The sequence below is a fragment of the Phaseolus vulgaris genome, chromosome 9 (genome assembly GCF_000499845.2).
Source record: "Phaseolus vulgaris cultivar G19833 chromosome 9, P. vulgaris v2.0, whole genome shotgun sequence".
Lineage (NCBI taxonomy): Eukaryota > Viridiplantae > Streptophyta > Magnoliopsida > Fabales > Fabaceae > Phaseolus > Phaseolus vulgaris.
In genome coordinates this window covers 14199366-14225165 of record NC_023751.2, presented here as the reverse complement: position 1 = coordinate 14225165, position 25800 = coordinate 14199366, and the positions used below count along the sequence as shown (strand labels likewise).

General features: G+C 30.8%; 2 protein-coding genes across 6 annotated transcripts; both read left to right on the top strand.

Annotated features, from left to right (window-relative positions):
- The first annotated feature begins 1634 nt into the window (after positions 1-1634).
- Positions 1635-10232, top strand: LOC137820295 (sister chromatid cohesion protein PDS5 homolog C-like). Its single transcript, XM_068624285.1, has 14 exons — positions 1635-1938; positions 3552-3755; positions 3867-4048; positions 4676-4802; positions 4917-5114; positions 5212-5259; positions 5357-6238; positions 6370-6477; positions 6647-6720; positions 7318-7369; positions 8179-8265; positions 8339-8382; positions 9218-9292; positions 9366-10232. Exons 1-14 carry the CDS (start codon positions 1837-1839, stop codon positions 9901-9903), a joined length of 2721 nt encoding a protein of 906 aa, XP_068480386.1. The 5' UTR covers positions 1635-1836; the 3' UTR covers positions 9904-10232.
- A 2504-nt stretch (positions 10233-12736) lies between these two features.
- On the top strand, positions 12737-21812 carry LOC137821382 (sister chromatid cohesion protein PDS5 homolog C-like). 5 transcript variants are annotated; one of them, XR_011082788.1, is made up of 13 exons: positions 12737-13045; positions 15333-15536; positions 15649-15830; positions 16664-16790; positions 16906-17103; positions 17347-18252; positions 18373-18474; positions 18631-18704; positions 19209-19260; positions 19964-20050; positions 20124-20167; positions 20671-20863; positions 20938-21047. XR_011082788.1 is itself a non-coding variant. In XM_068625944.1 (13 exons), exons 1-13 carry the CDS (start codon positions 12944-12946, stop codon positions 21467-21469), a joined length of 2655 nt encoding a protein of 884 aa, XP_068482045.1. In that variant the 5' UTR covers positions 12737-12943; the 3' UTR covers positions 21470-21812. The 5 variants fall into 5 exon arrangements, 4 of the variants coding, with proteins under 4 accessions (XP_068482045.1, XP_068482044.1, XP_068482047.1 ...); XM_068625944.1 differs by having other exon boundaries at positions 18373-18444; positions 20789-20863; positions 20938-21812; XM_068625943.1 differs by having other exon boundaries at positions 20789-20863; positions 20938-21812.
- Positions 21813-25800: the final 3988 nt, after the last annotated feature.

The window sequence follows — 25800 nt, the reverse complement described above, 5'->3', positions numbered from 1 at the left end:
AAAAATTATTTTAAATATTAATAATTTTTTATTTTTAAAATAATATATAATTTAATTAATATAGTAATTTTTTTATAATTATTTTTTATATTTTTTTAATTATTCATTTAAGATGTTAGGGTACATGTTAAAAGTTTGACGAGACTAGTGATAAATAATATGTTTTTAGTAAATAAATGATATTTTAAAAGCAGTTAGTAAGTTGAAACAATAATTGAATTCGAGTTAGTTAATATAATTTATTGAGTTAAACCAAAATTATATATAATCTTGGTGATAAAAATAAGTAAATATTATTTATAAACTTGTTGTTTTTAAAAAGCTTCTGAAAAAGTATATTCTCTAATATAACATCATATAATAGTTATAAAACATAACAAAAATGCTTTCTCACATCTATAAACTACTTTAATGACTAATTTAGTATTTTTTTTAATACTCTTCAAAGTTTAAATATCAACAACAACAGTCATGAAACATAAAATACATAAAGAATAATTTGTTTTTGCTGTTATTCTCACTTTCATTATTGATATTCATAATCAAGTAAACCCATCTAAATAACTGAATGTTTAAAATTAATATCACTTAACATAGTTTTAATAAAAAGTTGTGTTTCATACAAAAGATAAAATAAGGCACTTTAATTCAAATTTTATAAATAAATAAAACAATACCATTAATTTAAGTGATCTCCTTATGAATAAAAAAAAAAAACTTTATAATATTCTTAATATCGAACAAAAAAAACACACCTATAAGATTCATATTCACTAGAAAAGCTGTTTATTGATACTTTGTACTTATGTTTTTTCTTTTAATATATTTTATTTATTTATTTGAAAAACAGTATTAACATTATATTATTTGAATTACAAACCCATCAATTGAACGTATTTGAAAAATGTATGAACAACATAAAAAATTTGAAAAATTAGCCAAAAGTTGATTTAGAATTGATGAGTATTTTATTTTAAATTATAATAATTTGTAATATAAAAGTATTTTGATCTTTTGTCCTTAAAGATAAAAGCTGAAAAAGTATTTAACATTTAAAAAAAGTTTTTTTTAAGAAATACTATTATATATTGTTGAATATTAAACTTAAATATTATAATAGACTTAAATTTTCTATATATTTTGAATGTGAAAATCTTATAAATTCATGTTATTTTCCATTTTTAGTACTTTGGTTGTGATATAATATACCTATGTTATTATTTTGATAAGATCTGTTTAGTTATGATTCAACTTTTTGGTTGAACTTTTAAATCATAGACAAGTGTCTCATTAAAAATACTCAAATTAAATTAGTAAGAAATATTTCACATTTTATTCTTCTTTGTTATTCTTATTGGAGTTTAATATCTATATATTTTTAACTGTTAATATAAAAGTTAAAATTATCAACTAATGAAAAATAACAAATAATAATGATTTTATTTTAAATGTACTTTTGAAGTACTTATTAATTACACAACAAATATATAAATAAATAAACATTAAAATATATATATTTATTGTGTTTTTCTTTCCATTAATTCAGTTTTTCTCTCTGATATATTATTTTTTAAAACAAACAAATTTTATTTTATTTTTTCTAGATTTTTCTGTGTTGCTGTACCTCTATTATGTTTTTCATTATCAGGTAAAGGGGGGAAAACCAAAGGAAAGGAAAAGAAAAGAAAAACAAAGAAGAACCCTAATATTGCGGTTCCATTTTTATTCTCAAAATCAGATTTTGAATGGTGTGAGTTTTTAGGGCATAATGGAGTGAAGCATACGAGAGTGGTGACAGTCCCTGTAAGATCAGAAAAAGCAGAGAGGACAAAAGCAATGGCGTCTACTGATAAACAATTGGAAGAACAACTTTTCGAAGCTGGTAAAAAGCTCGCAGATCCTCCGTCTTCGGTAGAGGAGCTCCTCTCACTCTTAGAGGTAACGCCTTTTCCTTTGAAATGCTGTTTTAACTAATTTTCGTGATTGTCGATATTTTTTTGGGGTTGTTTTTTTTTAATAGGGGTTTATTGTAGCATGCCCTTCCTGTTTTTTTGTCTGGAAAAGCAAACTTGCTGCTGAATTTCTGTGTCCTTGATGTTTTTTTTTTAAGATTTTGTTGGAAACAAGAACGAGTACATAGACAAGTTTGACTTCAAGTTATTATTCTGCAACTTCAACTGGTTTGGTGTAATGAGATAGGTGTCATGGCCAATGTGTTATAATAGACATCCTAAGATCATATATATGCTATTTCCCTGTACCCAGTTATGATATTTTAATTGGTAACTGATGATTATAATGAAAGTCAATATTATTGAGTGTTTAGGTAGGGATGTATGAGATAGACTATGGAAGTGAAGAAAATTGAATTAGGCCCTGAAATATGTATTGTTCAGTTTTTATCAATTGTTTATTACTGGTTTGCTGGTGAGTGTAGTAATGGAGGGTTTGGAGAGGTGCCAACTGGCAACAGTGATTCCAGGTCTGAGAATGTCAAGCTTGGTTGTAGTGGTGTTGGCAGGGGAGTTGCAACTGTGGAGGGATTTCTTATGTGAGATTGAAGAAAGGAATATCAAAATATTAAAAAAGAACTAATTATCCCTTCAGATTTTGCTGTTAAACAGTTATCTTCTGCAATAAAATTTTGGAACTTGTTGATCATAGGGAATGTATCTACTTCAAGTCACATGGAAATCATTGGATACGTCCCTGTTCACTTATAAGTTGAATATATTTTATTGCTCTGGACAATTTAATAGCATATTAGTAATATTTGTTGAATTCATGGTTAACACTATACTATAGTTGTGACATATTTTTCATATATTGGTTTCACAATGCTGGGTTTTGTGAATACAATTTTTTAAAACAAGATAGTTTACAAAGGAAGTAAATTATATTGCAAAACATGGTCAAATATTGCTCTGGTACAACAGGGGTTGTTACAAATATAAAATTAGCAATAATCCTCTGTCACTAGTTTTTGTTAGTGACCAATATACTATATTCTGAATTTAGAGACTCTTCATATACACATCTGGTTGTGTTCCTTAGCTGTCTTTGCCTTATGTTTTTTTTATGCTAAATTACTAAACACTTTATATCGTAGCTGATCTTACATAAATCTCAAGTAGATCTTACATAAATCTCAAGTATATCGTAGCTGATCTTACATAGATCTTACACTTTATATTGTTGGTGTTGCTCTGGGTTTGTATTTTTTTTAGTTATTTAGCATCTATTGTAAATTACAGCAGTGTGAAAGAGCGGCATTGTTTAATGTGTGTAATCTATATGCTGTTTAGCTTCACAAGTGATGAAGAATTATTCTGATATAAATAATGTCTCTGAATCCAGGCAATTCAAGGAAAAATTGATTTTGTAGTTTTATAATATAAAAACCATAAAGTACAGCATGAGTTTGAGGTGAAGAGGAAAATTTCCTTTCTCATAAAAGATATGTGATTATAAAAAAATAGTCCTAACTAAATGGCTAGTCAAAGTATTAAAGTTATTTTACTTTATATATTGTATTTTCCTTTGCACTGCAGCAAGTAGAAAGTTGCCTATCAAGGGTTGAACAGTCACCGGCAGATTCTATGCAAAATGCACTCTCTCCATCATTGAAAGCATTGATTGCTGACCAACTTTTAAGGCACTCAGATAAGGATGTCAAAGTTGCAGTTGCCTCTTGCATCAGTGAAATAACAAGAATTACTGCACCTGAAGCTCCTTATGATGATGATCAAATGAAGGTGTGCAGAATTTTTTTACCACAGTTTATGAATGCACTTGACTATTATCATGCTCTTTACAGAAAAAATCAGTAAATCAATTGAATCTTATCGATGGCTTTTTTCTTGCAGGAGGTCTTTCAATTAATAGTATCATCATTTGAAAATTTGCATGACAAGTTAAGTCAATCATATGCCAAGAGAATCTCAATTTTGGAAACTGTTGCAAAAGTCAGATCATGTGTGGTAATGCTGGACCTTGAATGTGATGCTCTGATTTCGGATATGTTTCAACATTTCTTGAAAGCTGTAAGGTAGGGACTACTGGATTTAGACAAGTTCACCATCATCACGGCTTCAAAATTTAAATATCTTGTCCCCTATTACTACATAGTCTGTGAACTATTTTCAAATGCTTTATTTTTTTTTTGCTCGGTACTTTATGAACATTTACTAACTTGTGTGATGACTGATTACTTCCTTCAATGTATTTCTACACTTGGATGCACAAATACTTTAAATTTGACCATACCCAAATATTAGAACATAGCTGTCTTTATCTTCTACCCTATTGTGTGTGTATATAATGAAGGAATCTGTATCTTAACTTGAATCTAACATTTTTATTTAAATTTGGCTACAATATACTTTTCCAGTAAGACCAGCAAAAATATGATGATTGTAGCAAATCAACCTAAATATCAGTTATATTAAGGAAAAATCAAAGTATCATAAGAAACCAAATTATTAAAACTATAAGCAATATATTAATATATAGTGCCTCATCTCTATCATGCCTGATTGTTTAAAAATTGTTCAATTTGTGTATTGTATTGAACCTAATGCTTGTACTTGTGCAACATAATTGTTACATGTATACAAATTCATTTTTGTAGATAGTTAGAAAAACATAGTGAGAGAGGTTCGTTTTGTAATTTCAGGGAACATCATCCAGAAAATGTTTTTTCGTCTATGGAAACAATTATGACACTTGTTGTAGAGGAAAGTGAAGATATATCATTGGACCTGCTATCTCCACTACTGGACAGCATTAAGAAAGACAATGAGGTTGTGACGGTTACAATTTCATCCTTTTTAGTAAATTGTGATTTTAAACCTGAACCATGTTTTTGTTGTTCAAATTTTATCGTTGTCTTGATGTTGATAATCATTGAAATCTAGGAAGCTTTTCCAATTGCCCAAAAATTGGGGGAGAGGGTTCTTGAAAGTTGTGCAACCAAGCTTAAACCCTACTTGGTTCAAGCAGTGAAATCCTTGGGTATATCTGTGGATGATTATAGTGCTGTACTTGCTTCAATATGCCAAGATACATCTGATGATTTGGAGAAAAATGATACATGTGTGACTAGTGAGCATGTGGTAAGTTTTCTGTTGGTCTTTTGGCAATTAATGTTTAAAACATTTCATGACGAGAACATTCATGAAGTTTTCTTGTGTTCATTTTGATCTTTTTCAGGAAGATAAGAGCGAGTCAGCAAAACAATCACTGGAGGAGTCAACACAGGTATGTTCCTTCTTTAATGCTCCTGTTTTTTATGTGTTGTTTTAGACTTTTATTATCCAGAATTGACACTGAAATATGGTGATTGTCATTTGAGCAGGGGGTTAAAAAGGATTCGAAGGAAGTTACATCCTCTCAACAAGAAAATCCTGATGCTAATAAATCTCCTAACTCAGTCATGAGCTATGGTATTGCATGTGTTGGAGAAAATACTGCTAATCCCATTAAAAAGCAAGAGGATGCTGATTGTTCTAATCACTCCGTAGGATTGAATATATCTGATCGTGAGGTGCATAATGATTTGGACGCTGAAAAGGTTGACAATAGTAAACAAAAGGAAGGAAAAGCTACTAAGAGACCACGAAAGAAATCAAGCTCTTCAACTAAATCGGCAAAACCTTCCAAGGTTCAAGTTGCTGCTAATGAGAAGGAAACTGAGAAAAGTAACAGTAAGATAGTTCCCAGTTCCCCTCATGAGGAACATTTTGTCGAAGCAGCAGGACCTTCAGAGAATAAGAAAGAAATTGATGCTAAGATTTCATCACCAAAGGCAGTAAATGATGAATCGGAAGTTGTTACTTCTCCTCCAAGTGAGAGTCTCAATGATAAAAATCCTTCGAAGAAACTTGGGCGATCAAAAAAGAAAGACAACCCTGTAAAAGAAGGGGCTGCATATGATGTTTCAAAGGTGTCTGGAGGAGCTAGTGATTCTGAAGCCAAACCTGTGAGGCGGTCAGTGAAAAAGGCACTTGGTGAAAAGTATGATCTGAAAAAATATAGTGTGGTAGATTCAGTAAAAAAAGGAAGCGGGGCAGCAAATAATGCTGATGCTAAAAAAAACTCTGCCAAGAAATTAGATGAAAACAAAAAGGGTAGTGGTGGATCCTCTTCAAGGCAGGCGGAAGACAGAAAAAAAGGAGGGCGGGGTAAAGCTAAGTCTGAAACAGATGTAGCAAAATCATTTGCTATGAATTTGGACGAAGTATATTTTTGATGTTTTATACTGTGCTTACTTCTTTGCTACTATTTTTCAAGATTATTGCTACATAAATCTATTATACTTTGTACTTTCTTAAAACTAAAACATTAAAGGAATCATTGTTATTTATTTAGGAAATGGTTTCTTCTCCGAGGTCTGGTACAAAATCTACAAAAGATGAAAGTTCGGAGGAGACTCCCAAGGCAAATGTGAAAAGGAAGCTTACTTCTGGAAAAGAAGATGTATGTATCCTGTTTTGTATGAATTTTTTAATTATGTTATTGATACTTAAAGGATATATTCGTTGGGGAACTTTTTCTTTGGGAGAGTCCTTTATCTGACATTCCTAGCATATTCCAGGATTTAATTGTCTTCTTGCATTGATTTCCAATTAACTGGCTGTTGTATCAGGAATCTGATATAAAGGAATATGGTGAAAACCTTGTCGGTTTACGGGTCAAAGTTTGGTGGCCTAAGGATCATGAGTAAGTACTTAGTATGTCTTCAATTTTCATATGCTGTCACTGTAAATTTTTTTAAGAAGCAGCTGGGAAGTGCTTTGTTCTGTTTTACATTTACTTTTAAATTTTAATATGTACATTTTAGCATATGGTTGTCTGAGCTGTGTGACATGTATTTAGACTTCTTAATCTGAACTAATATTGTTTTGTGTTCAATGATCATGATGTTTGTGTTATGCATATTTGCATATTTACAGTCACAATTACTACATGTATCTTTGTGTAAAGCTTTTTAATGCTTTTTGTTGAAGTTATTGTAGTCTTGATGGTTAAAGTTCAAGATTTCCCCTACTTGTCCCACACACTTTTTCTTAATTTAATTTGACAGTTTATATGTTGGACTTTGACTTTCTAATTACACAAATTACTTATAATAAACTGTATCTTTTTGTAAAATTTAGTGTGACTAAGTTTTGATATGAAATATATTGACAGAGTATATGTTTGAATTAAAATAGTGTATATCATCATGCACATTCTATTTATGATCAGTTTGCTTGGTCAAATCGATGTAATGGAAACATTTTATATATACTTTCACTGACATTTAATCTGTTACAGGTTTTACAAAGGTGTTATTAATTCTTTTGATTCTGCTAAAAAGAGGCACAAGGTGATTTGACTGTTTATTAAATCTTTTCTCTACCCTTACCATCGCTGACAAAAAGCTTTATATTCTTTTTTTTTCTTCTGTTTTGCACTGCCATTTAAGTATCTTGAACACACATTTGCTCTATACTTCAGATGGCTTAATATCTTTAGGTTGGATGGGGGGCTTACATTTATTGGTATTATTTCAAATTGTGAGTAAAATATGATATTCTACTACTGTTTTGGCCCATTTGTTTGAGCCATTATTTAACGAGAAAAAGTAAAATACATTTTTTAAATTGAATTTTTATTTTTACCTCCCCGCATATAATTCACGGGAGTTAAGAGGATTAGTTAATGTAGTCAGTGGAGTTAAACTTGTTAATTTATTATATTTTACCAAAATTACCCTTCTGATTATTGGGATTCATCAGAGTTAGTTAATTTACGCTGTCATCTTCTCCCATTAACACAATAGAGAGAATATATTTATTTTCTTAATTTATAGTATTTATATCTTTACTACAAAAAATCAAGGTAATTTAGAGTATTTTGGTAAAAATTAATGCAAGAAACAATTGGAAGGCAGTCTTTAGAAATGGACAAAATTTTCTAAAAACAATCTTATCTGTATGGACAAAGGAAGTATCTGGAAATGTTTTTTCTGGAAAATAAAAGTAAAACACAATGAAAAGGGAGGTCATTTTAGTGTTTTTCTTATTAGCTGGAATGAGTAGCGCTTGAACATAAAGCTATATTGTACGAACACTTTTTTCGAAGCTTATCCAAATACAGGCTATTTTATGTTCTGGCAACTGTTCTCTATTTTAGGTCTCATATGATGATGGTGATGAAGAAATATTAAATCTCGGGAAGGAGAAATGGAAGGTCATTGAAGAGGACTCAGATACAGATGAGGTTTGTCTGTGCCTTGTCCTTTTTACATTGAATTTTCTGCTTATAAATTAATAATGACTATTTCTGTGGACAGGAAGAACGAAGTGATCGGGCAAGTCTTGATGCTTCCACTGATATGTATGTGCTGCATATTGTTAATATCAATTCTATAGATATATATTGTATGGCTGTATTATCTTATATTTTTCAGGCGCATGTTTTTATGGAGTGGACTGTGTGTATTATGTTACCCTTTTTTCTGAAATTGTGTCTGTGTGATCTTGGCTTAGTTGGTGCTTTTGTTTGTGCTTGCTACTGATTTGTTGGATACGTTTTTTAAAAGAAAGCGGCCATGATACACAGGATCCCAAAACCGGAACGTACTCCTTCTGCATGTATATTTTGTGAATGATGATTTGCCTATGTCTTACGTTGGTGCTTTTGATATGTCCAGGGTATTTAATACTGTGTTGTATATTTGATCTTCAAATAATATCTGTGGTCTTTAATTATTGAAGCGGTTGAAAATCCAGAGAATGTAAAGGTTGTGAATTTTCATATAGATTTAATATATTGTGTTGAGTGCTAAAGGAAACATTTTAAAAATAAAAAACTATTAATATCCTTTAATTTAATGTAGCTGTGTTTTTACTCTGTTAACACACAAACGGACAAACAAACACACATAAGGAGAGATTGAGATTGAGAAGTTCCAGATTCTTTGGACTTGGCTGTCTGTTTCTATCCTTGTGAAGTAATTGGGCTATCTGCTGCGCAGTGGTTAGATTTGTATCAATTAAGAACGTGATAGTAGATTTTTTGTTGTTCTTCCTTTGTTTTGAAGGATTCAAATGGATGTGTCTTCTTTATTGCTCTCTTTGCTAATTCTCTTCTATGTTGTGGCAAACATGGCTTTCAAGCTGTTTCTTTATTTGGTCTTGTTTACATTGTATTGTTCTCTGATCCTATTCAGGCAACCAAAGAAGAAAGGGAAAACGAGTGATGGTGAAACAGCCAAGCAAGGAAAGATGGATGTTTCCTCCAGAAGGTTGTTTAATATCAATTTATCTATTTTAGTGTCACTTCTTGGTGGATATCTAAATTTTCTCATCAATTTGCAGTGGTGGAGTAACATCGTCTAGTAGATCAAAAAATGTATCCACGAAGTCTAGCCAAAAGTCCAAAGATGACAACAAATTGAAAGATTCCAAGACAAATAGCAAATCTGAGGATGAAGTTAATAGAAAATCTAAGGATGGTACTCCTAAAAGTTCTAGCAGTAAATCCATTGTTCCTACTAAGAAACCGAGTAATAAATTGAAAAATACTGATACTGCCAAGACTAGGGAATCAAAGGACCATGATACTAGCATGTCAAAGACCACTTCCAAGTCTAAGAAAGAAATTCTAAAAAGTGGAAAATCCAAGAAAACAACGCCAAAGACTGTCATTTCCAAAGGAAAATCTCCCAAAAGTGGTAGAAAGACTGATGTTAATGGTACCGGCAAGGTGAAATCTGGTTTATTGAAGAGAAAAGATTTTGAGAATGATAATTTAGATGTTTCTGAAGGAGAGGTAGAAGATAAGGGCAAGACTTTAATTTCGTCGAAGGCACAAGGAAGTGAGATCAAGAGTGGAAAGAAGCGTCGAAAAAACTAGATGTGGATATTTTGTCATGTTGTTTATTCCTTAACTGGGTGCTTGTCTTCTGCTTATCAGTTTATTCTTCCTCAGAGAATTTAATTCTTCTTCCTATGGCTGGAGTGATCAAATGAATTTAAGCCATGTATCAGGTAGTTGTTCATCGTTTTGTGGTAGTTATCCCGATGTTAGCACTGTTATCTTTAGTTATTAGTTAGGCTACTTTAGTTCTTGTATAAGGTACTATCTTTAGTTATTTGAGTCAACACCTGAAAATATTTGGCTAGCAACCTTCATTCAAAGAATGCTGACTACTTACTCAATCAAATCTCACAGTGTTTGAGCTATGGTTGTTGTTTTGTTGAGACATTACTTACAACATGATTGATGTGCTGGAAGCTATTAAAGTTGGTCAGTTGGGGGACACTAACCCTTTGTTTGGTAATTGCTCTAAAGAGATGAAAGAAATATTTTCTTAATATATATATATATATATATATATATATATATATATATATTAAGGATATAGTCTATAAAATATTATTGTGTTAAACATTACAAAATAGGTCAAATACAACTTTTGATAGATAGGTATGAGTTCATCCATATGCAAAATAAAAATTAATACTTCCATATAAGTATATTTTCACAAATACAAGCACAATTTTGTCTTAGTTACATGCATATTATAATAACATAATTATTGTATAAAATTAATTACAAATGTAAGGAAACATTAACATAGTACATTCCAAATCTTTTAATAAGATCCAGAAGAAGTAATATATGCTATGTTTAAACTTTGTCCTTTCTAATAAATATTTCCTAGTAAATAAAAATGTAAATTCTCCCTCCGTTACTTTCCCTTATACCTTTATATAAAGACAGTTTCTTTCTTTGCTCCTACATTTTTTCTTCCAGCACCTCCATAATATTATGCTAAGACCAAACTGTCCCTATTATTTTTAAAAACTCTAGAATGCAGTTGAATTGTATTTATTTTTTTGCATTCCTGATTATGGAATCTGGAAAAATTTCAGATTGGAACTTCTGGTAAAATTTTGGATTCACCAATCCATAATTTAAAATATACATTTCACATTCAAAAATACATCATTCAAAAAAAGCAATTCGGATCCACCAATCCGTAACAAAATTAGGCTTTCGGATTCAGCAGTCTGGAAATCAATAATTTATGCAAAATTTACTTATGGAACACCCCCTCATCCAGAAAAAAAAATGATTCAGTTCTGGATTGATGAATCTGTAGCACACTCCCAGATCCTTTTTTAAATAAAAGGTCAAGGCCAATTTTGGAATTTAGAAAATATTGGGAGTGCAGGAAGAAAAATGTAGAGGTGCAGGAAGAAGAAGCCTTATATAAATTCTGGAAAGTTAGTTTTAATATTTTTAAATTTAAAAAATAATATAAATAAAATATAATCTCATGTTAAATAACTTTAGTGGCACCTCATATCACTTTCTTTCCTCTTAACATCGGGTTTGAGAAAAGATTCATTGTATTCGGTGTTTATAGTATAAAGGTAATTTTTTTATAGTTTCCTATAAAGGTATTTTTTTTTTCAGTTTTGTATTTTTTTACTTTGTTGATTTTTTTTTTCTGAATTGCATAACTTTAAAAAAAAAAAAAGTTAGTAAATAATGAACAAAAACATAAGTACATATCAAAACACTGTAAAATTTATATTAACTATTTTCATTCATTATGAATCACCACAAACAACCAATTATCACTTGAAAAAAAAATACACATCACATTCTCTATCATATTCAAAATGATACTATTAGAATTAAAAAAATCACATTTTCTATCATATTCAAAATGATATTATTAAAATTTAAAAAAAATATATATATACAAATGAAGTGAGAAGATATGGAGGTCCTGAAAGAATTTTTCCACATAATTGATAATTGATGTGTGCAGATCACTTCTTTTTTTCATATAAAAATCTTATCACTTCACTTCGACCTATCTTTTTATCTATTTTCTATCTTATTTTATTAATTAGTGACAATTAGCTATTTTTAAATACTTTTTTATTATAATTACAAATCACAAACTAAAAAAAATGCACGCGTTAATGCTGCAAGGAAATAAAAAAACATCACATGAAAATTATTTTATCCAGGTAGGAGAAATTCGTTTCATATTAACTCAACCTCAAGTTCAGAACCAGCCAAATCCTAAAACAGATAGTTATATTTAAATTTCAAAATTTGTAAACAAAACATATATTCGTAAAAAAAGAAGAAGCAGTTCATAGTATATTGTTTCTATTTTCTAATAGCTACATTTTATTATTTTTATGGGTTTAATGCTTATGAATATGAATGCAAGTTTTTAATAATAAATTAATAAAAGAATATTTTGAGCAGAACTATTTAAGTATTTATTCTAAATATCATCAAATAGTAAAGTAAGAAAATTTATTATCAAGATACCTAAAATTAATTATATTTTTCCATATGACATTTCAATATATATATATATATATATATTAATTTTAAGTATATTATTTAACATATCTATTATTTATTCAAAAAAATTATATACAATAATTTATGTTTAAATAAATATTATAAAAAATCATTTTAATCAATTAATTAACCTAAATAAAGTTTAAAATATCTGTTTTTTCATTAGTTACATATTATACACATATTTTTATTCATTGCACTTGCATTTTCTTTTTCAGAAGTATATGTATATATATGTACATATTTTCTATTTTCTTAATAAAAACTAAAATATGAGAGATATGTTATTGTATTTTAGGAAATATTATCTAAAAAAAAGATATAACCAAAGTACCTGAGAGAACAAAGTAGGATTTATGAGAGATTTTTCAATCAATGAAATATAGCGGGAAAAGTAGAAAGAAGAAGGAAAAGAAAAGAAAAACAGAGAAGAACCCTAATTTTCTGGTTCTATTGGAAAACCAGCTTCTAGTCTCTATAAGGACAGGGCAGCAATGGAGTGAAGCAGAGGAGAGTGTTGAGAGTGTAAGGTCAGAAAGCAGAGACTGCAACACCAATGACATCTACCGATAAAGAATTGGAAGAACAACTCCTTGAAGCCGGTAACAAGCTCGCAGACCCTCCTTCGTCCGTGGAGGAGCTCCTCTCACTTCTAGAAGTAATAATATCTTTTCCCTTCAAATATTATTTTAAACTCATTTTTTTCATGATTTTTGAGCTTTATTTTCATTATTATTATTATTTGATGCATGTTTTGTGCATGCATGTTGTTTCAGTGAGGTGTGTGTGTTGTTATAGTAGACGTACGCAATATAAAGCTTAAAAAGTTACTGGTTCTAATTGGTAAGTGGTGATACTGTTAACATGCTGGAGTTGACATGGTCAATCTTTGATTGTTTAGTTAGAGATATGTGAAATGGAGTATGAAAGGGAAGAAAAAATAATTAGGTCATGAGATTTTTTTTTTTTCATTTTTTAATCATTTGTTGGTTATTGGTTTGCTGGGGAATGAGTTAAGCGAGGGTTTGGAGTGGTGTCAAGTGTCAACAGTGGTGCTAGGTCTGAGGGATGTTGGGCTTGGTGCCAGTTGTTATGGCAGAGGGGTTGGACTGGCTTCACCTTAGTAATGGTTTTCCTCCACATTTGATTACCGGGGCATCACACACTCTGCTGCATCTGCTCCAGATTTAATAAGATTCACCCTTCACCTTTATGTTTATTTAATATTGAATATTTGGCTATTTTTGGTTTTGTGACGTAAAGTAGGTTTGTGATACTGGGCACGAATGTTAGTGGCTTTGGGGATTTGATGTGGAGCTAGGGGTGTCAACTTGGGCTACTGCTGGTTAGTGGTTCATACGTGAAATTTTAGAATATTAGAAGATTCATAAAGATGATGTAGCAACAACAACAACAAAGCCGTATCCCTTGAGGTGAGATAATATACTTGGATCATACGCAGTAGGTAGCCCATTGGTTCAACTCAAGAGAAAAGTTTCAGAGATATATTTTCCACGAGATTTATATGACTAATCCCTCAATGTCCTTCTTGGCCTCCCTCTCTTAAACTTTATGGACTAAAAACCATACTATCTACTCTCTCTACCTGGCTTTCCTTTGTACGCATCCTAACAACCTTAAACTATCTTTTGTCCTAGTTTCCTATTGTTGCTATAGTTGTAAGGCCTTTTCCTGGAATCACTTTTTTTTTATCAGCATCCTGGAATCACCTTGCAATCGTTATAAACCCTCTCATCAATTTGGGACCTTGAACTTCCACTCTTAAAAAAGTGATAAGGTGCTATTTGCATTTCTTGACGCAAGTGTTCATAAATGTGAAATCATAGGCCAAGTAAATTTTAAAATTTGATAAGTATCATCATTAATATGATTTGAACCATTTATTGCTAATTCTACAATATCAATGAATATGATTTATTGGAACATTGGTGTACAAAAATTTCCATGGTTCACTTAGAACAAACCACAGGAAAGAAGAATCCTAAATCATAGGAGAACTTGAGATTCTCAATACTTTAAAAGCAAACCTTTGTAATTCTGGTTGTTGATCACCATATGGTTCCCACCATTGTGCTGGAGTATTGGTTGAGTGCACATCAAACACTTGAAACTCTCAATCTAAGCATCAATCTTACTGCTCTAATCGATGTCTCCCACCAACCTATCTAAACAGTCATAAATTCCACACTTCACTTCATAATCCGCTTTAAATTTAGTCAACATGGGATTAAGACAATCATGGTTGTCAAACTCGCGAGTTAACTCGTTAACTCATCCGAGTTTACATTTCCACTTACCCTGGACGGGTACTCGTGAGTTTGTGAACGAGTTAGTGAGTCCCTATGGATTCTTTTTAAACCCAAAACGTGCTTTGGTTGAGGTTGTTGTGTTGTGGTTGTTCATCGTGTTCGTGGTAGCCTCGCTGCTGTTCATGGTCGCTCTCCTCGATGTTGTTCATGGTTGCTTGCCTTGCCTCTCTTCTTGGTGCTGGTGTGTTATTGGTTGCTGCGAGATATTGTTTTCTAATTAGGGATATTAGGGCAGCCAGATTGGGAAAATGTTTTAATTGGAGAAAGTTTGTTTTAATTGGAAGGATTAGGGTAAGAGATTGGGGAAATATTTAATTGGAAATTTTTTTAATTGGGGAGACTAAGGCAATGCGTATCTGCTGGAAAAAAAATTATTTTATATGTGAAGTAAACTCACTTACGAGTTGAGTCTATGAGTCAAGTTTACAGAACTCTCATGAGTCTACATAGATTTTGGGTACAACACGAAGTTGAACTTTGAAGTGAGGTGAAGCTGAAAAATCCATCTGTGATAAAAGATATGCAACGCTTCAAATGAACACCCATCTAAATGTTTGGTCAAAATATTAATTACATTTTTGTGATTTTGCATATTATTTTTCCTTTGCATGGCAGCAAGTAGAGAGTCTCCTACTAAGGGTTGAACAGTCACCTGCATCCTCCATGCAAAATGCACTCTCTCCACCATTGAAAGCATTAATTGCAGACAATCTTTTGCGACACTCAGATGATAATGTCAAAGTTGCAGTTGCCTCTTGTATCAGTGAGGTAACAAGAATCACTGCACCTGAAGCTCCTTATGATGATGATCAGATGAAGGTTTGTAGAATTGTTTTCTATATCAGTTTATGAATAGACTTGACTATTATCATGCTCTATATGAAAGACATCAGTAAATCAATTGAATTTTATCAATGACAATTTCTTGCAGAAGGTTTTTCAATTAATAGTGTCTTCATTTGAAAATCTACACGATAAGCTAAGTCAATCATATGCAAAGAGGATTTCAATTCTTGAAACTGTTGCAAAAGTCAGATCATGTGTGGTTATGCTGGACCTTGAGTGTGATGCCCTGATTTTGGAAATGTTTCGGCATTTCTTGAAAACAATAAGGTAAGACTATAATAACTGTTTTTCCAATTTTGTCGTAATCATGGCTTCAAAACGTTGTTGTCTATAATACTACAATTCTTATCTTTTACTTTATAGTCTGTATGATATATCTTAATGTGTTTTTCTTTTTTCCTGCTTAATACCTTGTAAATTTGTATGAACTTGTGTGATTCTTGATTACTTCTGTATAACTTTATGCTCTGATGCACAAATACTTTAAATTTGATTATGTATCCATATCACACCTGTAGTGGATTGATACAGTGTAGTATGTTCCACCCTTATAGAACTTGACTGCCTCTCTATTCATCTCTCTTGTGTGCATATTTTTTGTGGATAATATATGAATGAATTTTTTAACTTGAACTGACAAGAATATGATAACGATAGCATATCAACCTAAATATCAACTATATTCAGAGAAAGATAAATTATACTTATACCCCTTGAGATTTCACCAAATTTCTCAGTACCCCTCAAATTTTACCCCTATGCTTATCCCTACACTGTTACTTGTTTGAAAAAATTGTGTCGTGTACCCCTATAGGGTATGTGTGCCATCTCAAGAAGCCAAATAGGGTGTTAGTGTAATTAATTAGGAAAAGATAAACAAACAAATTAATAAAAAAAATATAAATAGATCTATATTTTAGTTAATATATTGCCATACGAATATGCTGATTTAAAAAAAAAATATTGTATTTATGTATTGAACCCAATGCTCGTAGTTATACCTATTCAACATAGTTACATATATAAATGCATTTTTGTAACGGTTGAAAACACTTAATGTTGGGGGCATCTTCTAACCGGGCCCATTTTGTGAATTTCAGGGAGCATCATCCAGAAAATGTTTTTTCGTCCATGGAAACAATTATGACTCTTGTTCTAGAGGAAAGTGAAGATATATCCCTAGACCTGCTGTCTTCACTCCTGACCAGCATTAAGAAAGACAATGAGGTCGTAGTTTAATGTTTCAATTTCATTCATTTTAGTATTGTGATTTTAAAGTTGAACCTTATTTTTTTTGTTCGTATTTATCCCTGTATTGACATTGATACTCATTGTTATCTAGGAAGCTTCTCCAATTGCCCAGAAATTGGGGGAGAGGGTCCTTGAAAATTGTGCAACCAAGCTTAAACCCTACTTGGTCAAAGCAGTGAAATCCTTGGGTATATCTTTGGATGGTTATAGTATTGTACTTGCTTCAATATACCAAGATACATCTGTTGACTTGGAGAAAAATGATACATGTGTTACTAGTGAGCATTTGGTAAGTTTTCTGTTGGTCTTTTGTTAATTAATGTTTGAAACATTTCATGATGACAAATTCAAAAACTTTTCTTTTCATCATTTTTACTTCTGAAATATAAGAGTGAGTCTGCAAAACAATTACCCGAGGAGTCAACACATGTATGCCCCCCACTTAATGCTCCTGTTTCTTATGTGTGTTGTGGTTCTAGATTTTTATCTTGCAGATTTTAACACGGAAACATGTTGATTGTGGTTTGATCAGGAAGTTAACAAAGATTCAAGGGAAGCTACACCCTTTCAACAAGAAAATCCTGATGTGAATATATCAAAGTCAGTCATGAGCAACGGTGTTGCTTGTGTTGGAGAAGATAATGCTTTTGTTGATTTCAAGTCCAATAAAAAGCAAGAGGATGTTGATTGTTCTGATCACTCTGAAGGTTTGACTACAACTAGTCATGAGGTGCACAAAGATTTGGACACCAGAAAAGTTGACAATAGTAAACAAAAGTCAAAACATTCTACCAAGAGACGACGAAAGAAACCGAGCACTTCAACTAAATCAGCAAAATCTTCCAAGGGTAAAGTTGCTGCTAATGAGAAAGAGTCTGAGAAAATGCTGGACTATGAAAGGCACAGCAAGAAAGTTCCCCGTTCCTCTTCTGAGGACCATTCTGTTGAAGCAGCAGGAGCTTCAGAGAATGACAAAGAAATTGACGCTGAGATTTCATTACCAAAGGCATGCAATGATGAATCTGAAGTAGTTGCTTCTCCTCCAAGTGAGAGCTTCCATGAGGAAAATCTTTCAAAGAAACTTGGACGAACAAAAATGAAAGATGGCTATGTAAAAGAAGGAGCTGCAGAGGATCACTTTAAGGTGTCTGGAGGAGCTAGTGATTCAGAAGCCCAACCTGCCAGGAAGTCAGTGAAAAAGTCACATGGTCAGATCTTTGTTGTGAAAAAAACTAGTGTGGTAGATTCATTAAAAAAAGGAAGTGGTTCAACAATTGATGCAGATACTAAAAAGCACTCTGCCAAGAAATTAGATATTAACAAAAAGGGTACTGGTGGATCCTCTTCAAGGCAGATGGGGGACAAGAAAAAGGGAGGGTGGCGGAAAGCTAACTCTGAAACAGATGTTGCAAAATCGTCTGTTATGGATGTGGACAAGGTATTTTTTTATGCTTTTAGACGGTGCTTGCTACTGTATATTAACGTTATGGCTACATGATTTTATTTTGCTTTGTTGTGTTAAAAGTGAAGCATTAAAGAATCTTTGTTCACTATTTAGGAAATGATTTCTTCTCCAAAGTCTGGTACAAAATCAACTAAAGATGAAAATCCAGAGACTCCCAAGACAAATGTAATGAAACTTACCTCAGGAAAAGAAAATATATGTTTCCTGTTCACCCTAAATTTTGAATTACAATATGAAATCTTCAAATATATATTTGTTAGGGAACTTTTCCTTTGGGAAAGTCTTTTATTTGTTAATTCTAGATTTTTCGTTCTATTGCATTGATTACTAGTTATCTTTCTGCTGTGTCAGGAGTCTGATATTGAGAAATATGGTGAAGGCCTTGTTGGTTTACGGGTCAAAGTTTGGTGGCCTAAGGATCATGAGTAAGTACTTGGAATCTCTTTAGTTTTTACATTCCTTCACTGAAATTCTTGTTAACGAGGCTAAGGAAATGCTTTAAGCTGTTTGATATTTAATTTTAAATTGTAATCTCTAGTTTTATGAATTCTAGAATGTGTTTTTAGACCTTAAACTGGACTAATGTTGCAGTGTTAGTGATATCTTAAATTAGGTGTGTTACAGTCATTTCTACATGTATCTTTGTGTAAACCTTTCTATGAAGTGACCATGATCTTTACAGTTTGAGTTCATTGGCTTATATGTTTTTTTCATTAGTTATTTTGATAGTCTATATGTTAAACTACTCCGGGAATACCTTTTGAAAATGTAGTGTTAGAATGCTTTGATGTGAGATAGCGGAAGAGTTTATGTGTTTGAATTAAACTAGTGTATGTCATGCTCCTTCTATTTATGATCAGTTTATCGGTTCATTTTTATGTAATAGAAATATTTACTTTCTATTTTCAATGACATGTAATATGTTACAGGTTTTACAAAGGTGTTATTCATTCTTTTGATTCTGCCAAAAAGAAGCACAAGGTGAATTATCAGATTTTTAAGTCATCTATTTACCTTCCCTTTACTAAGAAAATCTTTGCATTTTTTGTTCTTCTGTGTTGCTCTACTGGTACCACTGTTATGTTACATTTGTTTAATCCTTTTATAAGGAAATAAAGGATATGAATTTTTTACTTTGAAAAAAAAAATCAAACAATTAACATTCTACTTTTGTCCTCTAGAAGACCATTTGACCAATTCATCATGAAAGTTGGTTTATGTTTTTGGTAGCACTGAATATGTTGTTCATTTATATATTTTCCAAAATCATTCCTAAAATTGGGATTCATTATCCTTTTCTTTCTACCTAATTGATTCATCTTATTCATTTCTTACAAGAGAGAGAATAAGCTTATCTTATTAATTTATATAATTATTTATTGAAAAAAAAAATTGTAAAGTAATTGGTAGTATTTTTGTCAAAAAATAATTAATACTAAGATAAGCTTTCAAGAAGATTTAATGGAAAGGGACAAATAAGTTTCTGAGTGTCTTATATTTTTCTGAAAAACAATGAAAGTAAAACTCTATACAATGAAACAGAATGTCATTTTAGTGCTTTTCTCATGAGCTACAAAGGGTAACTTGTAGGAAAACGCCATTTCATAAAAGCACTTCTTTCCAAATTTTCCATATGTACCCTAGTTAACTTCTTGAGGACAATGACACCTGTTCTCTATTTTAGGTCTTCTATGATGATGGAGATGAAGAAACATTAAATCTTGTGAAGGAAAAATGGAAGGTCATTGATGCAGACTTAGATGCAGATGAGGTTGGTGTATGGCTTGTCCTTTTTATGCCAAACTTTTTCTGTCTACATTAATGGCAATCATTTCTATGGACAGGAGGAACAAAGTGGGCGTGCAAGTCTTGATGCTTCCACTGATATGTATGTGCTGCATATTGTTAATGCTGTATTTTCCTTTATTTTTCATGCATTTTTCAGAGTATGTATGTATTTATGTTGCCCCTTTGCAAAAACTGTGTATATAAGAGTTCTGGACTTAGTTGGTGCTGTTGTTTGTTCTTGTTGCTGATTTGTTGGATACATGGTTTGAAAGATAGTTACCATGATATATTTTACCTGAAAACCTGAACCTACACTTGGCAAATGTATATTTTGTGAATGATGATTTGCCGGTGCCCTTAATTTGGAGCTTTTAGATATGATTTATCCTATGGTATAGTTCTGAACTAGTCCCAGCTCCTTTTCTTGGCAGTCGTGGATAGTTGTTGCTGTTGTATATTTGATATATAGATTCAAAAAGTGTAAATTGTCGTACATAATACCTCGCCAATCAATTAGGCCATGTGCTGCATTGGTTTGATTTTTATCAATTAAGAATGTGTTAGTAGATTGTTTAATGTTCCCTCTTTTTTTGAAGGGTTCAGATGGACATGTCTTATTTTTTGCTGTATTTTGTTATTCTCGTTGTGGTATGCATGGTGCTCTTTCCAGCTGCCTCTAATTGGTCTTATTCACACACTGCATTGCACGGATCCTATTTAGGCCACCGGAGAAGAAAGGGAAAACAAGTGTTGGTGAGTCAAACAAGCAAGGAAAGATGGATCATTCTTCCGGAAGGTTGGTGACTATCAATTAATCTATTTCAGTGACACCTCTTATTTAATATCTAAATTATTTACATCAATTTGCAGCAATGGAAAAGTAGCATCCAGTAGATCAAAGGGTGTATCCATGAAGTCTAGCGACAAGTCCAAAGATGGTAACAAATTGAAAGATTCCAAGACTATTAGCAAATCAGAGGATGAAGTTAGTAAAAAGTCTAAGGACAGTACTGCTAAAAATGGTAGCAGAAAATCTGTTGCTGATAAAAAAATTAGTAAATTCAAAAACACTGAAACTTCCGAGACAATTGAATCAAAGGATGATAAAACTAACACGTCAAAATCCTCTGTCAAGTCTAAGCATGAAACTTTCAAAAGTGGACAATCCAAACTAGAAACCAAGAAGACTTCCTTATCAAAAGGAAAACTTCTCAAAAGTGGTGGAAAGATTGATGTTAATGGTACAGGCAAGGTGAAATCTGGTTTGTTGAAGAGAAAAGATCCCGAGAATGATTCAGATGTTTTGGTAGGAGAGGTACAAGATGATAAGAGAAAGACTTTACATTCATCAAAGCCACAAGGAAGAGAACTCAAGAGTGGAAAGAAACGTCAGAGAAGCTAGAAGTGGGTGTATTTATCCTTAACTGGGTTGCTTGTCTTCTACTTATCAGTTTTACTCTTCCGATGGCTGGAGTGATCAAATGAATTTAAGCCGTGTGTTGAGGTAGCTGTTTATCATTTTGTGGTAATTATCTTGTTGCTAATATTGTTATATTTAGTTATTAGTTAGGCTAGTTTAGTTGTAGGGTGGGTTAGTGTCTTTAGACACTTTTCCGATGTTTATAGACTAGATGAATGTTATATAAAGGGTAACACTGGAAAGTAGTTGGCTAGCATTCACTTAAAATATTGCTTTGGCACTACCTGATGTTTGATAATATATGATATGCATTTATTAACCTTGCCCTTGGTTTTAATGGTATTTTAGATTTGTATATACTTTAGTCATCATAACAAGTGTTGGTAAATATAGTTATTTGTTATTATTTAAATTTATTATAACAAGTATTGGTATGCGTGATACTTTAGAATATTAAATGTAACCTATATACATGTTGAGTATTTGTAAGTTGCTATAATTTTTCTTTACAGCCAGCCATAGATCATTGAATAATGCGCTTACATTATGCTCCCATTCAAATGCATTTTTCTTATCTAAATTTTATATTCATCCTATTATTTTATGGACATGTTAGTATTTTCCATTTTCATTGGTTTTGGTATGACCAGCTTTTACTTTTGTAATGTTATGAATGTTGATAATGTTTTTTTTTTTTTACATGCCTTCATTGGTGGGAAGTAGCTACCAGTTTTTTTATTACTAATGGTTGGAAAATTAATGGTAGAAGCAAGTTACACTTTTAGGTGATTTTAATAATGTGGACAATAAAGAAAATGTACATATTTTAGTTGTTCTTTTAAATATATTAAACATCTTTTAATGGGATGATATTGTATTTTGGTTTATTACTAGAATAATGTACATCATCAACTATATTCTAGTAACACTTTAGATTTTTTAATGATTAATAAAAATGTATGCTCCCAAAAAATATTGAATTATAAATCCTGTTCACCCAACTCTTTCATTACAAACAACATCTGTTAGAGTTGAGATGGTATTGAAATGATATATCACTGTTCTGTAAACTTGTATTGTATGTGGTTATAAATTCTTTAGCCAAATCCTGTCAATATTGTTGTGTTTGTCTCTGTTTTTATAGATGAGTGAAAAAAAAAGAGTTATTGAGAGGCACAAAAAATAAGATGGGCATTTCCATAACCAGGTGATAAAAATAATGCTTATCTTTTAGTGACTTTAATAAGTGGTGATATTTGTAGGGTAATAGTCATGTAAGATTATCAATTACTTTTGGCTAAATTGTATTGTAACTTATTAACTATTATAATTATGTGATTTCAGTCTTTTTTTATCATTGAAAATACAAGAAGTTGTTAGAAATTTACTTTAGCCATAATGTATATGTGATAAATTATTCAATTATTTATTTTATTAAATAAATAAGCAAAAATTATTTTGTTTTTTTTTAAGATTAAATTATCTAAGTAAAATATGATACCAAAAAGGTTATCAAATTATCTCAAATGATGTATCTTTTTATATATTTTTTAAAAGAAAAAAGGTTATTTAGTTATTTTGAAATAAAGATAAATTTTTTAATTAAAAAATGACAGCAAAACAAGTTATTAAGTGATGTATTTCCTTTATATAATAGTATAGATTAATAATATCAAAAAATTATAGTCACTCAATTATAAATTGTATCGTGTTCTCATCGAATTTGGTGTCTAAATTGTTCAAGGTCGTGAATCTGAATTGTTGACGAAAGATTGCAGAATTTTAAGAGAATTATAATGTTCGAGTAATAAATAAGTATATTGAGTGACTGAGATAGAGATTTATGGTTACTTTAAAGTAACTACCGAACAGTTATCAATGATTTAATATTATTACAAATGTTTAATATCATATTATCTAATTGATATTAATTACTGAATTTCAGGGACCAGATAATACATATTGTAAAAATAAATAATTAGTTATAAAATGTATATTAAATTTGTTAAATTATTATTATATTCAAATATATTTTAAATATAAATACAAATATATTGTGAAAGATGCAAGTTAAATATAAATAAAATAAGAACTATTAGTATTATGTATTAATAACATAGAGGATGGTTTTGCAAAATTAAAAAAAAATCTTCTTCTCAAAGTTATAGTTAATCTCAGTTATATTAATTACAAATATTTATGAGGTAAGGAATGCATCTAAAAGTATACACAAAAACAATTACATGAAAGGTTCCATAGATTAATGATTTTTAGTCTTAAATGATTAATTTTAACCCTAGTTTATTATTTTTAATCTTAATTAATTATTTGTAAACCTTATATTCTTTTTATAAAGCTTTAAATGTTATTCCAGATGTGATGATAACAGATTATATATTTACAAGCACCATTTTTGCAATATAATTCATCATGTTTTAATGAAATTGATTATTATGTTTTAAAACACTAGTAAAAATCCTATTAAAAAAGAAAGACTTTTATATAAAATAAAAAAATAAAAAAAACTGAATGATTTTGCAGTGAATAAGTTTGAACTCACTGTGATAGAAACAATCATATAAGAAAAAAAAAAAACATTTCATAGTTTTTAAGGTACATCGATACATTATTAAAAAGACTGAGAATATTCAACAATATTCATCTATACATTATCTCTCATGGTTGTTTGTGTTACAATAGTCTATGTATATAAGAATTATCTTCTTTATCTATACTTATATTTAAAGGATTCTTCTCTTTAATTGTTTTTCTTATGTTTATTAATTTAATCCTTATATTAACATTTATTTTATTATTTTATTTTAGACATTTCAATTATTTTTTAAGCATTTAATAAATAAATAATTATTTGTATAATTAATTGAAAATTGTTTTGTTTTTTATTTTTAAAATTAATATTCTATCATTTTGTAAAGAATAATTACCAAATTTAAATTTTGAAAGTGTTGCAGTTATTAAACGTTTTGTATGTTTTTTTCTCATATTTTCATGTCTCTTAAAAATTAAATCATAGTTCTTCACCATGACTCAGTATGTGACTGTGACCATGTCAACCACATTTGGCAGAAGACCATCTTCGAATGCCTCGCATGGACGATCTGGATGATCAAAACAACTTATTCTTCTTCACTCTAATTACATCCTTTTTCATGGATCACATATTATTTTCATCACGCATGTGACATTGAAGCTTCTCCAAATTCGCCAATAGAATTTTGAGTCTATGATTTTTGACGCGATCTTTCTCGCGTAAGGTAGGGAAGAGGTTCATTGTATTATGGAGAAACAATTATTAAGGAAGATTGGATCTTCGTAACTTGGATTTGCAATGATAATGCCTTTTGCAATCAGACCTTTAAAGTCATTGTTGAGGGGCGGTGCTCACACTCTCTTTTTGATAGGTTCCTTTTTTATTTCTCTTTGTCAAATTCTTTCATTTTCTTTCATTTATTTCTTTCATTAAATTGAGAATTATTAATAAATATAAAATATTGAATTTTTTTTTTTATAATATTGACTTTGAAAATGTTAATGATAAAAATAAAAAATGTGAACACATATGTTTTCACTAATAATAATAATAATATTATTATTATTATTGATATTTTGCCATCAAAGTTGTTTTTTACTTTTTTACTTTTTTACTGTGACCGCTAATTTTTAGAATGAAAAAATAAGTATAATTTTGTTTTAGTGTTATATGAACCAAAATGATAAATAAAATTAGCATTAAAACTACAAAATGGATATATTAAAAGGATTGATATTCTTTCCTTAAATTTTTTCTTGTAAATTTTATTGCACACAACCAAAGTTGTCACCTTTTTTCACGTAGTCAATTATAATTTGTGGTAAAGTCACGATTTTTATCAACATTTGTGGTAAAATCAAGATTTTTAGGTGGTGGGGCCAGTGGGACGGTGGTGGCTGACGTGGGTTGGTCCACAACTTGTTAGCCTTTGAGAATGGCGGAGGGCTTTACGGGTTTCTTCATCTCATGAGCTTGTTTGATGGATCAAGAAGTGTTCCCTAATAAAAAAGTGTCTGCTATGCCAGGACAAAGGAAGACTTTTGCTCAGGTTTTGGGAAAATACACGTGACATTCCTTTGTCCTAGTTACCTACTTCTTGTATTAAGGGAGACATGATTGTTGTCCAAATTGATGAGACATATTACTTGGCTAATCTTGAGGATTACAAGACACATCTTCATGGTCAGATTATTCTATCTAAGGGGGTAAACCTCTCATACACTATTTAACTAAAAAGTTGCAGCCGGTGTGGAAGGGTCTT

Coding starts and splice junctions, on each gene's coding strand:
- LOC137820295 (XM_068624285.1), top strand. CDS start 1,837: ATGGCGTCTACTGATAAACAATTGGAAGAACAACTTTTCGAAGCTGGT. Junction 5,260..5,356: donor CACTGGAGGAGTCAACACAG/GTATGTTCCTTC, acceptor TCATTTGAGCAG/GGGGTTAAAAAGGATTCGAA. Junction 6,239..6,369: donor TTGCTATGAATTTGGACGAA/GTATATTTTTGA, acceptor TTATTTATTTAG/GAAATGGTTTCTTCTCCGAG.
- LOC137821382 (XM_068625943.1), top strand. CDS start 12,944: ATGACATCTACCGATAAAGAATTGGAAGAACAACTCCTTGAAGCCGGT. Junction 15,831..16,663: donor CATTTCTTGAAAACAATAAG/GTAAGACTATAA, acceptor TGTGAATTTCAG/GGAGCATCATCCAGAAAATG. Junction 20,051..20,123: donor CAGACTTAGATGCAGATGAG/GTTGGTGTATGG, acceptor TTCTATGGACAG/GAGGAACAAAGTGGGCGTGC.